The 14,442-nt window shown below is 36.8% G+C and overlaps 1 protein-coding gene across 2 annotated transcripts in view; it reads right to left on the bottom strand.

The window, feature by feature from the left end:
* Positions 1 to 2,773: 2,773 nt before the first annotated feature.
* The window catches only part of LOC117966528 (opioid-binding protein/cell adhesion molecule-like), a 364,153-nt gene continuing 352,484 nt past the window's right edge, over positions 2,774 to 14,442 (bottom strand). For both annotated transcript variants that reach the window (XM_034912730.2, XM_034912729.2), the window contains 4 exons: positions 10,627 to 10,761; positions 9,824 to 9,944; positions 8,741 to 8,892; positions 2,774 to 6,800 (listed from right to left, as the gene is read on the bottom strand). In XM_034912730.2, coding sequence (XP_034768621.2) covers positions 6,700 to 6,800; positions 8,741 to 8,892; positions 9,824 to 9,944; positions 10,627 to 10,761 — 509 coding nt within the window. In that variant the 3' untranslated portion in view covers positions 2,774 to 6,699. The remainder of the gene's footprint in view (positions 6,801 to 8,740; positions 8,893 to 9,823; positions 9,945 to 10,626; positions 10,762 to 14,442) is intronic.

The raw sequence follows: 14,442 nt of genomic DNA, 5'->3' as shown, positions 1-14,442 counted from the left end.
TGTATATATATATATATATATATATATATATATATATATATATATATATATATATATATATATATATATATAAAGCCTTGTCACCCAAGTATTAATAGAAAAACACCATTTAATATTTAGAAACATAATTTGACATTTCTTTTAATGCTCCTTATTGAACTTATTGATAGTCCCAGACCAGCAATAAAATTGCTAATTACTGATACAGCACTTGGACAATTTCCTTTCATCATAATAAATTCAGAATTTTGCAAAAGAAAATTGGCAAACACAGCATCATTGTATCATTAAATCATTACATAACCACAGCTGCTATGGCAAAGTAGATGCGAGCATTCTTCAGCCATTAATGAACTGTCAGCATCACATTCAATTGTTTTAATGCAGCAAATTAGAACTTGTCAGCCGTGAATGAAAAATAAAAATAATGGAAAGAAACAAGAACAAATGTATCAGAAGTGCTATAGTTAAATATTTTCCTGCGAGAGAAAAACTGCTATACAAATTGCATGACACACACATATACAGTATATATAAACTAAAAAACATAAAGTGCACCACAATGCTTGTTATTAGAAGTGCAAACCAATATCAGGCAATTTATATATTAAACAAAGTCTCAATAAAGACCCAAATGTTGGCAAAGGCTTGTAGCTTGATGGTAGACCTTGTAGAGGCTTCTTTGCACACTCATCATATAATTTATAATTTATAATTTATAAGAACATAACCACTACAAATTACTTATTACAACTTATTTCATTTTATAATAACAGTAAAGAAGCCATTAAAACAATCAGGAGTTGATTGGCGTGCCCTCAACTGTCATTCCTTTAAGCTTTCTTTTAAGGTTGTCAACTGTCGTAAATATACGGCAGCCTATTTTATAATGTATTTCATTATTTCAGTTATAAAAGTGCCACTGCACTTTACATTAAGTGTTTTTAATTACTGTGTATTTACACTAGTTACTTAGTAAATAAATGTGTACTTGCACATAATTACAATGCTATTATGCAGTTATAATGTACTGAATGGGCACATCTTTTTGCACAATATATGTAAGTACACAATTGTATCAGAAAAGGGGTAAAGTTCCGGATAGGGTTAGGATTTAATGTTATATTGTGCAAACAGGTGTACGCATTTAGTATATTGTAACTATGCATTATAACATTGCAATTATGTGCAAGTATACATGTATTTACTAAGTCACTACTATGTAAATACACAGTGATTAGAGAATGTAAAGTGATACCCCCTTTTGTCCATTCTGTAGAACACATTCTAATTCCATCGCCAAGCAGGAATGGTCACACATGCCTCCAGGCAGATGTAACCATCTTGCTAAAAAAGTGTTTTCCTGCCTTGAATAAAATGATATGTGCATCATCATGTCGATTCTATTAAGTCATGAGCCGCAAAGGCTGTAAAACTTCAAATGTAAAGAACCCCAACATGGTTAAATCTGTATCAGGATTAGGTGAGTGAAAATCAAAAATGCTAAATGATTCATTTTTTCTTATTTAATAACAGAGAATAATGACACAGCAGTCAACCATTAGAGAACGCCCTCCCACGCTCTTCTGTTCAGGCGCTAACTATGTTCTGAGCACAAAGAGGATAGTTACAAAATTAAGCTTTGTGTGTTTTGAATGAAGTGCTCGACGAGGAAATTGTGCAGCTCAAATCCCAACAAACAAATGCCCATTCTGGGGTTTGCATTCAATCAAATCCACCTAGACCCTCTTATCTAACCAAACAGGATCATCGTTTTAGAATTCATGAATGTGGAGGGAATGGGTTTATTTAATCAAATACAAGCAGCATTGTATTGCTCTCAGTTCTTAAGAAATCGACCTTGCTTGGACGACACTCAACTAAATAACATGAGCAACAGCAGCAATACAGATGGTTGGGTTTGATGTCCTGGCATTAGTACATGTACAGTACAAAGCATTGTGTCTAGGGATACAGGCTTTTATTTTTTTGGAAAACATCACAAGTATTTGACTTGTCTAGATATGATCTTAATAAGTATATCTGTCCACTCTTTTAACTTGATACTGCCTAAAATATGAAGGCAAACAAACCGACAGCTGTGATATTATAATAAATTTACATAACACCTACCTCTCCACTCATTTTCCTCTTTATTATAATACTTGTACTGATTAGCCACAAGTCCTAGATGCTGGAAAAAGGTGAAACATGTCTCTGTGCCAGGGAAGTAATTTGCAAAATGCAAAAGACTAGTGGGCCATATCATTGGATGGCAGCTAAATTACACAGCAAACCAGTTTCCCTCTTGCCAGACCCCACCTGGATATCATTTGCAACGCCAATAGGGAAAACGTTTTCCAGCCCTAGTTCAGCTCTTTGAAAGCAGAATCACTGTGGACAGCAGCTAACCTGTCGGGTGAGATGGTTTGTTAGTGTAGCTGGATCATGATCACTGTAGCCTATAATTGCAGTGTCCCATAAATGGGGGTGTCCGATTGTAACAAATGTAGGTCATATAAGGATTTGATCCTGAGTTTAGCTTTGGTACTTAAAATATGTAACCTTGTCGTTTTTATGGCCTGCGTGACATTGACAAACCACTTTTATATTGCTGTTAACATAAACCGAATATACAGCTACAGTCAAAAGTTTTGCATTACCCTACAGAATTAACTAATTGTATGCAGTCAGAGAAAACATCTGCAGCTAAAAAGGATTAAAACAATACTACAGTACAGTAAAGCCATTAACATAATAAATAAGGCATTAGCATGTAAAAATGTCATTAAACTTTATTACACTGCACAGTTACAACCATCTCTTACTCATTCTCAAATAGAAAAAAAAGATACACTATGCCATAACATGCACAAAATTAGGGTAGTATGTTCATTTGCTTGGCCAACAATGGTCATGAAGCATACACTTTTTTATTCTATTACCTTAAAAACGCGCTACACAGCTTTACTAGAAGAAAAAGAAGACGTCCCATTGGTCTAGAGATTTGGTTGAGAAGAACTGCCTCTCCTCATGTTTTATTACTAAATGCTGAAACCATTAACACTCAGGGTATTGGACTGTAAGCTGCTCTGTGGGTGGGTGTTAGTAACCACCACATATTGATGGCACATGATATGAGTGGACTGTGAATGAGGTTGTTATGGGTGTCAGTTTAATTCTAATAATGCTGTGCAGTTCTCCCTCCTGAAATAAGTGACATCATTTTTAAGTAAGTTCTTAGTTCTAATCAAGGAAGAACAAGTAGCCATGTCTGATGATGTCATGAGATGGCACCAACGCTGGGAGTTTCTGTCTTCTATTGAATATTCTGGTTGTTATATCTTTAGATAAAAGCAAAAAAATGTTATAAAGAATTTATAATCCTCAGAGTCATGTATACTAATAATAATAACAATAATACTGCTTGATAAAAAAAAGACCTTTAAAACAGTTACTCTGATATTTCCACTTCCACATTACGTAGTTTAAAATGAAAACATAATTCAAATCGCTCAGCATTTCAAATCAAGTGATAAAGCCTTCATTACAACATGATAGTAACATTCACAAAAGGAAATATATATATATATACATATACGGTATATACACAATTAATATGCTGCCTTAATATAGATTTTGTTTGTTACGAACATTGTTGGTTACTTAGCTTCTAAATATTGGTTGACGAGAATGATATTTTACAGTTTGTTTTTGTTTTGTGTAGGAACTGCATTCAAGGCACACTCTCCTTTTCTAGCACGATAAAGAAAATAAAAAATGTAATTAACGTATATTTGCTTCCTGCTTGCTTTTATTCAACAGGGTGGTTTATATTGCCAGATACATTAGTCAAAAATAGAGAAGTGACTCTTAAATGGCCATGCTTGGCAGCCATCTTGAAGGGGAGATGCCATTGGGTTGTGTAGAGTAAATTGACTAGTAATATATTAAAACATTTTTTTTTTTAAATTTGGTATATGAACTGTACAGAATGGAAGCATGCATTTCCACATCACTGTCAAATGTCACATATAACTTAGTCATGATAAAATACAACTTCATCCAAAGATAGAACTGGCTTGAGACACATTATATACTAAATGAAGCAGCCTAGTGTAACTACAAGTGGATTCTGTTTTACTTCAACAATGCACAGAATTATTTTGTATAAATATGAACACCATCCAGTACGTTTACATTCACTTTAGTTTGTGTGTGATGTGTTTGCAATGTACAGTGCGAGTCTAACTCCAAAGAGTCTTCTTCCTGACATGATCTCTGTCTTTCTCTCTGTCCACCTTTGTATCACCCCTCTGACTAACACTGGTGCTTTGAGGTGACCCGCCTACAGATCAGCTAGTCGGCAGCCACAATATCTAAAATTACGAACTGTAAGAGATATTGTTCTCTGTAGCATGCTACTGAAGTATTACCTCAAGGGATGGATTTGGTCAAGTGGGACCTATCATTTGGGCCAAAAAAAACAAAAGAAAACAACGTTATTTGATGCTGTTATGGTGGAAAAGGCCTCTCTGCTAACTTTCATGAAAAATGATGTCAATGCCTTTGTGAAAGACACCATACACACAGCACATTGTATTAGTTACATCTCTGCTATTGAAACACACACACACACACACACACACACACACACACACACACACACACTTTCCCAAGTCAAAATAATTTCTTGTGTTGATTCTTTTTTTTTTTGCACTCTCGCCCCAGGCCTTACCAAAACAAACTATATACAGCCCTTATTTTTTGTGTAGTATTGTTTAGGATCCTTAGAAATACAATTCAAAGATTCATCCAAGCGTCAAACAGGCGGTTTGCTAATTTTTTCACAGTTGCCAGTGTTTACTAAGGACAACAAGAGAATCCCAAGACATCGATCCTAATTTTAAATTCAATGCTCCGCACAATGGCCTTGTCTCCTCTTTTGTGTAGAAGGGAGCTGCATTAAGCTATTATCAGCTCTTTCTGGAAAGCATTCAAACTCTACATAAAGGTGGTTGGCTTTATTCTGGTAAGGGCTTGGACAGGGTGATAAAACAGTGAATGATTTTGATTTATTTAATATACAGAAGGATTTTAAAGGTGCAGCCTCCTGTTGCATGTACTGAATGACAAGGGAGACCAGGCTTTTAAGCGCCTGTTATGCACTCCCTCATACATTAGCATCAGAGCGAACAACATGTGAAACTGATTTTGTTTGAATGCTCAGACTCTGTCAAGCAATGACACAGCCATGCACGATTACTGGAGCATGGGGAGACTGCGTCTTTATCTTAAGTTGCCATTTACTGTACGTACAAAAGATTAACACACATTAAGCTACCATGACACTTTATATTACATTCCAAAAAAATGTTTTGTGTTTTCCATTATCCATCCACATAATATTATCCAGACTACTGAGGGCTGAGCACCATAATATAGATATAACAGATTGTGATTAAGACTTTTTTCATTGTGTGGGCAGGGAGGGCAATACTTACAATAACTTGTTTTCCTCTTTAAAAAAGTACGTAAAACCATGCAACAGGATTATAGCATCCTGTCAAAGCACCTTCTTTTCTCTGCACTACTTTACAAGTACATTTTGTGCTCATATTGGAACAAACCACGAGCACAAGCACAGAATACGGTGCCCTTGCAATGTATTAAAAAAATCACCCCAGCCTGTACAGTACTAACACAATGCCGCATACCAAGAAGCTCCCTATTCTGCACAAAAAAAAATATTCTAATTGAATTTCCTACAACATTACTTTATAATACAATAAACTCGACTCTCTGAAAGGGATCGACCACAGTCCAGTGTAGTTCACTGACAACGTCATTCCTGCGCTTTTGAATTTTGCACACCCATAACTCTTTCTGTATGTTGCCCTCCCTCAGAACTGGTTGTATAGAAACCACAATGCAATGGGGTTTATCCTTATTCCTTCAAGTTTCCATACTGCAAATATGCAGCTAGAATTCCCAGAATCCTAAGGGGCAGAACAGCTTAAAAATGCTACAATAACGAGCGCACCTCCCAAACTAAGCTTTTCAACTTGGGGGTTTAATAATGCATGATGGCATTAAATAATGGGTTATATTTAACTCTATTGTTACCATATACAAGTTAACAAATATATTTCTGCTTCAACACATGGTTACATTTAATAGATTTAGATGGAATTAATAACAATAAACTATAATATTAATATTAAGTTACAGTTCTACACAGAACCGACAATTGCGAAACTATATATATATATAAATGAAATAAAGCAGATATGTCATTATGTGTAGAGTTGATTTTGATTCCTATGCCAGTGCTCTCCTTTTCGTGATCAATGTTACTATTACTTTTTTTGACACATGAAACATAAGAGGACATAACAGGTTAGCGATCAAGAGAATGAAACCTTTATCATGAACAGATCCATTTAACATTAAAAAGATCAGAATATATATGCGTCTTGTTTATTTTTTTATTATTATTATTATATATTTTTTCTTAATGTAGAAAATTAGGTCGGAGAGCCACGCATTTTATTTAAGTTGCCCCTACCCAATTTCACTGCTGGGTTTGATGTTAAAATGCAAATCATCAGTAATATTGGTATTCCACCATTTGGATAGAACTAAAAGTCTGTAGTACTGCAATGTCGAAGGAGCTGGAATGCCATCGCTGGTACTGCATCAAAACTTGAGAACGTACTGCAAAACCAGAGTCAACAGCAGGCAGAAGGAGCTGTGTGTTGCAAATGCAGCATTGTTCCTGTCATGCACAGCTCCGGGACCTGTAGAGTGAAGAAAGAAAGAAAGAAAGAAAGAAAGAAAGAAAGAAAGAAAGAAAGCAATTCACCTATGAGCTTCAGAATGAATACGCAAGACAGGCAGCATAAAGCTGCACTGAATATCCAATTTCAGGTTCACACTCCTTTTTTTTATAAAAACCATAATCTTAACTCCCTGAAACAGTCATACAGCCCACAATGATTACTTTTCTGTTAATCAATGGCGGTCATTTCCCTTTTGGGAACTCACAGTTACCCCCAATCTAGATCACAAAGGCAGCAAATTATTACAATCTGACTGCTGTGTAATGTGTTCTACCTGGGGACGGAGTCTGAGTTTTTGATAGGTTTAATAGGTTTGCATCCCTATAATGAACTTCAGCAGTGGTGTAGGCATAGAGTGTTTCTGCACTCCTGAAATGCTTTTTATTTGTTGCTAAGATACTGAATGCCACACAATCAATTCTTATATGGTGATTCCAGCCGGTCACAGAGATCGTAGCCTCACTCTCGTGGCAGCTTACACAAGGGCTTGAAATGCCTTCTTGAGCATTCTTTATTGTTATGGTACTTAATGAAGAATAATCTTGTCAACTAAGACCAAAGCAAGAGTGGTTGGTTACACTTTAAAATAATGGCTGCAGATTCCTACCAGTTCCAATGAATTAGCTGCTATGTGGTGTAGTGGTTAGCAGTGTGGTGTAGTGGTTAGGGCTCTGGACTCTGGACCGGAGGGTTGTGGGTTCAATCCCCAGTGGGGGGGCACTGCTGTTGTACCCTTGAGCAAGGTACTTTACCTAGATTGCTCTAGTAAAAACCCAACTGTATATATGGGTAATTGTATGTAAAATAATGTGATATCTGTATAATGTGAAATAATGTATAATGTGATATCTTGTAACAATTGTAAGTCGCCCTGGATAATGGCGTCTGCTAAGAAATAAATAATAATAATATTCCTGTGGTGTTTCCACTTGCATTTATTATACGTTTGTGGCCACAACTGTATGTTGTCTTACGTTACAAAACCCCCCCAGAAAAGTACAAGAAGTGAAAGGGCGAAAGTTTATTGTACTGGCATACAGTATTTGTTTTCCATTACAATGAACTCAAATGAACTATGGCATTGAATACATTGCAATGTGGTAAACACTTTAGTGTCGAACTGCATGCAGAAAGATTGCATGGTAAGCCAGGTTCTGCAAAAAATTCTGCTTTATAATTTACTTCGTATATATGCTGACAATTCTGTGAAAAGTTATGTCATGAAGTACTTACTGTATTCATTAGCATTGCAGTGAATGTAATTTGACATCTTCCAATTCGTATACAAGCTGAACATACATTTATAGTAATAAATACATGTAATATGCTAACTATGAATAGTAATGCAGTGCAGGGCAATATAACCTATGTGCCATGTGTTTAATAGTTGCTATATTGTAGATAACTGGAGTCAAGCGCATGCTCTTTATTAGATCATTCATCATTTGAGCTATTGTTCTAGTTGGATATATTTATGTTGTTTCTATCATGTAAATGTATCATGAGGGTAGAGTACAAACTGCAGTCTGCAGCAGTTATGCTTCTTCAAAGTTTCCTCCTCTTTTCAGACAGTGCCAACAATTAATTATACAACGAACCACTGAGTCACTTACAACTTGAAAATGTATTAATTCCCACTTCTGGAGTATGAAAACATGAAATAAACTTAAGCATTTTTTTGAGTAATTTGCATTTACCAGTATGAATCACAATATCTTCCCCTGTGCATTACACCACCAGAGCCACACTGACACATTCATTTGTTTTGTGGTGCATTCAAATAAAATAGTTTATTATAGATCATGTGTGCTATATACGCCTGTAGGCTAATGTATTAACACAACAGTATGCATATTTTATTTTATTCTTTTACCTCAAATGAAAAATGCTTTACTCACCATACAGTATGATGCTTGCATTTGAGTTCCCCAGTTTATTCATTGCCACACAGGTGTAGTTGCCATAATCTTGCTCAGACACATTGAAAAAGGTGAGCATGGATTGTTTTCCCTTGTTTTCAATTCTAACCCCATTTAATCCATTCAGGAGCCTGTGAAAATGCAAAAAGACAGTTCTTTTAAGCTATTTTACCCTGCTATAGTCTATCAAAATATTAAAATGCAATTTAGAATACTGCCTCACTGCATAGCGATCTGGAAAATTTAACAGGTAATCCCTGTTACCTCTGTCAAGTCAGTCCGCTTTACAAAGCAATGGATGCTAGGAAATCTACTCAATTATGTAATAAGGGGTACCCTCTTGTGACAAGATTATTAATACAGGAGGCTGACAATGAATGGGCATTCCATACATTAAATATGTATTAACACACACTTTCTCATCTCTCCTGAGCGCCTGGAGCACGCTGTCTCGCTTCTTGTTTAGTTGGCACATCAGCGAGGTGCAGGTAAATAATACATCCATATTCATTCAGTGCCTTGTAAACACAAAGTGTTACTGCAACCTCGACCAGCCGGGGCCTGTAATAAATTGTATCCACCTGCTAGAAACCCTGAACCGTGTACCGTGGTGAGAGGCTCAGCACTATTTCAAAAGAGCCCTGGGCTGCGGCGGTCCAGCTTACCTCTCAGCAAAGCACAGGCTTCCACTACTTTTAATCTTCCAAGGTGCACCTTCAAGATACCAAACATATTGAATTGTCCTCCAAGGAGTTCAAAATACAGTGTGGCTTTTTTTTTTTTTTTGGTTTGTTTTCATGTTTTTAATAAAAAATGTAACGGCACGATGACGGCTTTTTGTGATGTTTTGATTGTCATCCGTGGTCTTCTGATGTTGGATCTTTTTATTTTAACACATTCCGTGGATGTAATAGTGAGGGACGTTAATGACTAAGCTTATGACTAACAGGAATCCATGGTGGTATTGTTTGAATGGAATAGGATATATTTTATATACTGGAATACAGTGCTAAACTGATGTCAGTGCTGCTAGTGGCGTGTTTCAGATGGATCTGTACTTGCCTTCGGTCTTCTTTATACCACTCAAACACTGCAAACGGCACTGCTGACGCTTCACAATGGAGGATCCCTTTCTGGCCAATGGGTGCTCCTGTGTTCCTTGCATTGGAGATGAAAGGTGGATCTGCAAGAGATCATCAAGGTACAAATGCACATTAATATTCTCATAGTGCTTGCAAGTACAAATGTGTCTTTTTTTAAGCATAAAATATAATTTCGACAATGAACTGGAGTCTGTAAGTAGGCTGGAGGCTAGTCATGAACTCCTGTGATCAGATTCCCTTGTTCTCATCTTCTATAGTGTGATCCCATTGAATCTGAAGATTGGAGAACTCTTTATCTATTATGCAGTAGCAGCCCAACCGGTTCTAACACATTTTTTGTGCTCTTTTGGTGAATAAAACATGCAAGCAGCTCTTTCCTTTGTTTGTATTAGCGCATTTGAATCTAACGTCATGTTTTAAACCCTTGCACTCTCTGTGTGTCATCTGCCTTTTCTGTGTACTTGTCCATTCATAAACATACCTTACATTCTGCAAGTTGGTATCAGTTTAGTTAAATAAAACAAAATATATTTGTACAGAAACATCTTGCAAAAATAAAAGTATTATCAGAAACTTTATTTCATTGGTAAACTGGATTTGTGAGGCATTTTTGGAAATATGATGCAAAAAATCAATAGTGTAATCAATGTCAAATAAATGAATACCCATTTCTATAAGGCATGGTTATATCAAATATACATGAGATTACGGCTGTAAATCACATAAAAAAGGCATAAGGTGCAGAAATGGTCATACACTTACAGTTGACAGTAACGTGTATTTTTCTAACATCTGGAGCTGAGACATCGTTGCTAGCACTGCATTCATATACACCAGACTGCTCCTTGGAAATTTCAGTGACCTCCAAATATTCACCTTCACTCACAAACCGGTGGGCTGGAAAAAAAGAAAAAACTTTATTGGCATTGACAGGCTCTCTAGTTCTGAGTATGCACAGAAATCCACAAATGAAAACTGCTGGAACTTATCTTGCACCAAAATACATTTGAAGCAAGTAAGAAAAAAAAAAAGTATTGGTAGAAACACCACATTATTATTATTATTATTATTTATTTCTTAGCAGACGCCCTTATCCAGGGCGACTTACAATCGTAAGCAAATACATTTCAAGTGTTACAATACAAGTAATACAATAAGAGCAAGAAATACAATAACTTTTGTTCAAGCAAAGTACAAGTGTGACAAACCACAATTCAATAATACACCAGATAATAGTGATAGTTACATCAGGATATGATTAAATAGTGATAGTTACATCAGGATGTGATTAAATGCAAAGTACTACAGGTTAAACACTTGGCAGATTACAGTATTCTGAAGTACAGGATTAAATGCAGTAAAATAGGGGGCAGATAAGAGCAAAATAAAGCACATTTACATGAAGGGTGATAGTGTCCCAGGATACAAACAGAGGAGTTCTACAGGTGCTCTTTGAAGAGGTGAGTCTTGAGGAGGCGCCGGAATGTGGTCAGGGACTGGGCAGTCCTGACATCTGTAGGAAGGTCATTCCACCACTGCGGAGCAAGGGTGGAGAAGGAGCGGGCTCTGGAGGCAGGGGAGCGTAGCGGAGGTAGAGCTAGTCTTCTAGTGCAGGCGGAGCGGAGAGGTTGAGTGGGGGTGTAGGGAGAGATGAGGGTCTGGAGGTAGCTGGGTGCAGTCTGGTCAAGGCATCTGTAGGCTAGTACAAGAGTCTTGAACTGGATGCGAGCGGTGATCGGGAGCCAGTGGAGCGAGCGGAGTAGTGGAGTAGCGTGGGCGAAGCGAGGCAGAGAGAACACCACATAAACAGTTTAGAGGGTAGCTGAATCAAAATTCAACACAACAACAACTCGCAAAGCTTGTTAACTATCTTAAATCTAGAATAATGCCTCTGGTTCTTGCTAGCTTTAATATGTTATGTCTGCTCCAATAAAAGAGACATCATCTCCAATAAGGGCTCTGAAGCTAGGAGAGTTATGGAATATTGAGCTGCTTCCCTGACATCTCTTGACCACAGTGGAGTTCTCATTCATCTAACCACCCAGACCATTGTTTAAAACTGGAATTTCAGGAGTGCTTTAGTCACGAAAAAACACACTTGAGCAGCCTAATCCCTGGATTTAAAAATACTGTACAGAGATACATGAAGAGAAACCCGACGCCAGACAGGGCTTAAGGTGACTGGCAATGTTAAAAATAAATTGAAACTTTGAATTGATTAGCTCACCTCCTCCTATCTTAAACAGCTCAAATGAGTGGAGATTTTAGAAAGAGATTGAATTAGTTATTCCACAAGCGTGGGCTGACACATGGATTCAAGCTGAGCATCAGCATTCTTCAAGACTGTTTTCCAGCTTAGAAACTTTGAATGAATTGAAGATGCAATTATGCATTGATAAAGTGTTGAAATTGGTCCAAATCTGTTGAATAGGATGTTTGCATTTATTAATCTGCATTTCATGTACACATTTTATCATAATGTTCAATCAGTCTTGCAGAACACCTGCTGCAAGCCTATTTGTGTCTTTTCATTGAATGCATATACTGTACAGCGATGGCCAAACGTTTTGCATCACCTAGAATTTTAGGATTGAGACATAATTTTAAAAGAAAGAAAAAAGTATATGAACATCTTTTATTTAACATCATGTAATCAGGAAACTACAAAATAAATATCGCCGGAAGCCATAATAGTAGCACAGTATTTCATGTTAGATTTTGAAAAGTTACATTTTTCAATTTTTGTCAGTATTGTAAACTTGGTTGTTTTTCTGGAAGGAGACGCACATATAAAGGCTCTGTGTGTTATTCTCCCATGTCGCATTTTTGTTTTGGCCTCTCAGTCACGGGCTGGGAAGCTGAAATGGGAGCCGACTGCTCAGAGCCTGGAGGATTGGCTACCCTCAGCCACGGATTCCCTGAGGTTTCCCCCTACATCAAAAATTACAAATATATGAGTAGGGTTTTTTCCTTACCTGAGTGCTGAGCGGTTCGTATTTAGTTTGGCGGGGGGCGTGGTCGGGCTGGAGAGGCTGGGCTCTTTCCCCCAGTGCAGTCATGCTCTGGGGGACGGGCCGTGTCTCAGCTGCTCGTTTTTCATTCATTTTTCAATATTTGGGGGGTAGGTGGCAGTGCGCCACTGTGGGATGCGTTAATCATTTATTATTATTTTCCATTCATAGTTTGGCAGCCTCGTCATTTTTTGGGGGGGGCCCATAGCCACTTCCTATCTGTGGCACTGGGATGCATGGAACTGTTCATGTTTTTACAGCCGGCCTCGTGCAGGTAGCCGTTGAGCACCCACGGACGGATTCTCCGTGCTGAATATGGAAAACTATAAAGCGGTGTGTAATTCAATATGCTAACGTAACATTATTCAGCAAGTTTCATTCAACTTTATGTTAATTCTATAGGGTGATGAAAAACTTGTGGCCTTAGCTGTACTTCATTATGTAATAGAAAACGAGCAAACAACACTTAAAAAAGATAATGAACGGACTAATTATAAGACATTAGAAGGTTTATAAAAGGTTGTTTTACTTAAGTATGACTGAAGTACTACAAAGCTTACATTCTGAAATTCACACTGAAATTCTTGGGAAAACTAGTTGCTAGCAACATGTAATCTAGCATATTTGTAAAAAAACTAAAAACAAAAACAGATTATGCATGCAGTTAATTCACAATTTTAGTTATTGTGAATTTAAACATAGTGTACAATTGTACAGTACATGTAAGGAGTTAAACAGCTTGCAACATATAATGTAATCAGCTGGCACCTTTCAATATATAATCCCCATGCAAAAATCCTCTTTATATTCAGACTAGTGTTCTCAGACTACTTATGATTGACACATTTGTATCAAGGAGCGGAAATAACTAACAAGATACAGCCAATAAACATAAATTAACAGAAGGAACCAAAATAAACTAATTAATATTTGCTGCTCATGTTTTTTGCAGCATTATTCAAAGGCAACTATCACTCGTGGTTACACTAATTACCCTTTTTCAGCATTGACTTTCCTGTCCAAATGGAATGCCGTTAGAATTTTTCAAAGCTATTGTGTTACCTGATGAGTTTCTGAGTTGAATGCTGTCCTTCTGATGAGTAGTTTAATGGTTATTGTATGAATATTTTAAAAAAAGAAAGAACAAGTTGAATCATCTTGTTTAATGAATAATAAATCTAAAAGCTTAACCCTTGTTTAATTAATAATTTGACGATCAGGCTGCATCAAGCAGTTACAATAAATGCTACTGATGATTTTAAAAATGCCACTTCCACACATTATACATGGGGTTGTATTACTAATACTGACTGTTTTACTCCTTGGGTTCCTGGATGTGTAAATATTGACTACACTACAGCAGTTAACAACACTTTACTTCACACGCATTCATCTAAAACAACCTTTTAGGCTAAAAGAGACCAGAGGGGTAGAACCATACAATGTATATGTACTACAACACCAATTCAGCAGCTTCCTGCTCAATAAATGCTGCATGTATAAACATACATTTTCCTGAACTTGCTACAACAAGGTTTACTATCCATTCAAACCAATGAAAAGCCTC

Source organism: Acipenser ruthenus, chromosome 40 (genome assembly GCF_902713425.1).
Source record: "Acipenser ruthenus chromosome 40, fAciRut3.2 maternal haplotype, whole genome shotgun sequence".
In the NCBI taxonomy this organism is placed as follows: domain Eukaryota; kingdom Metazoa; phylum Chordata; class Actinopteri; order Acipenseriformes; family Acipenseridae; genus Acipenser; species Acipenser ruthenus.
This window is presented reverse-complemented; position numbering and strand designations above follow the sequence as displayed.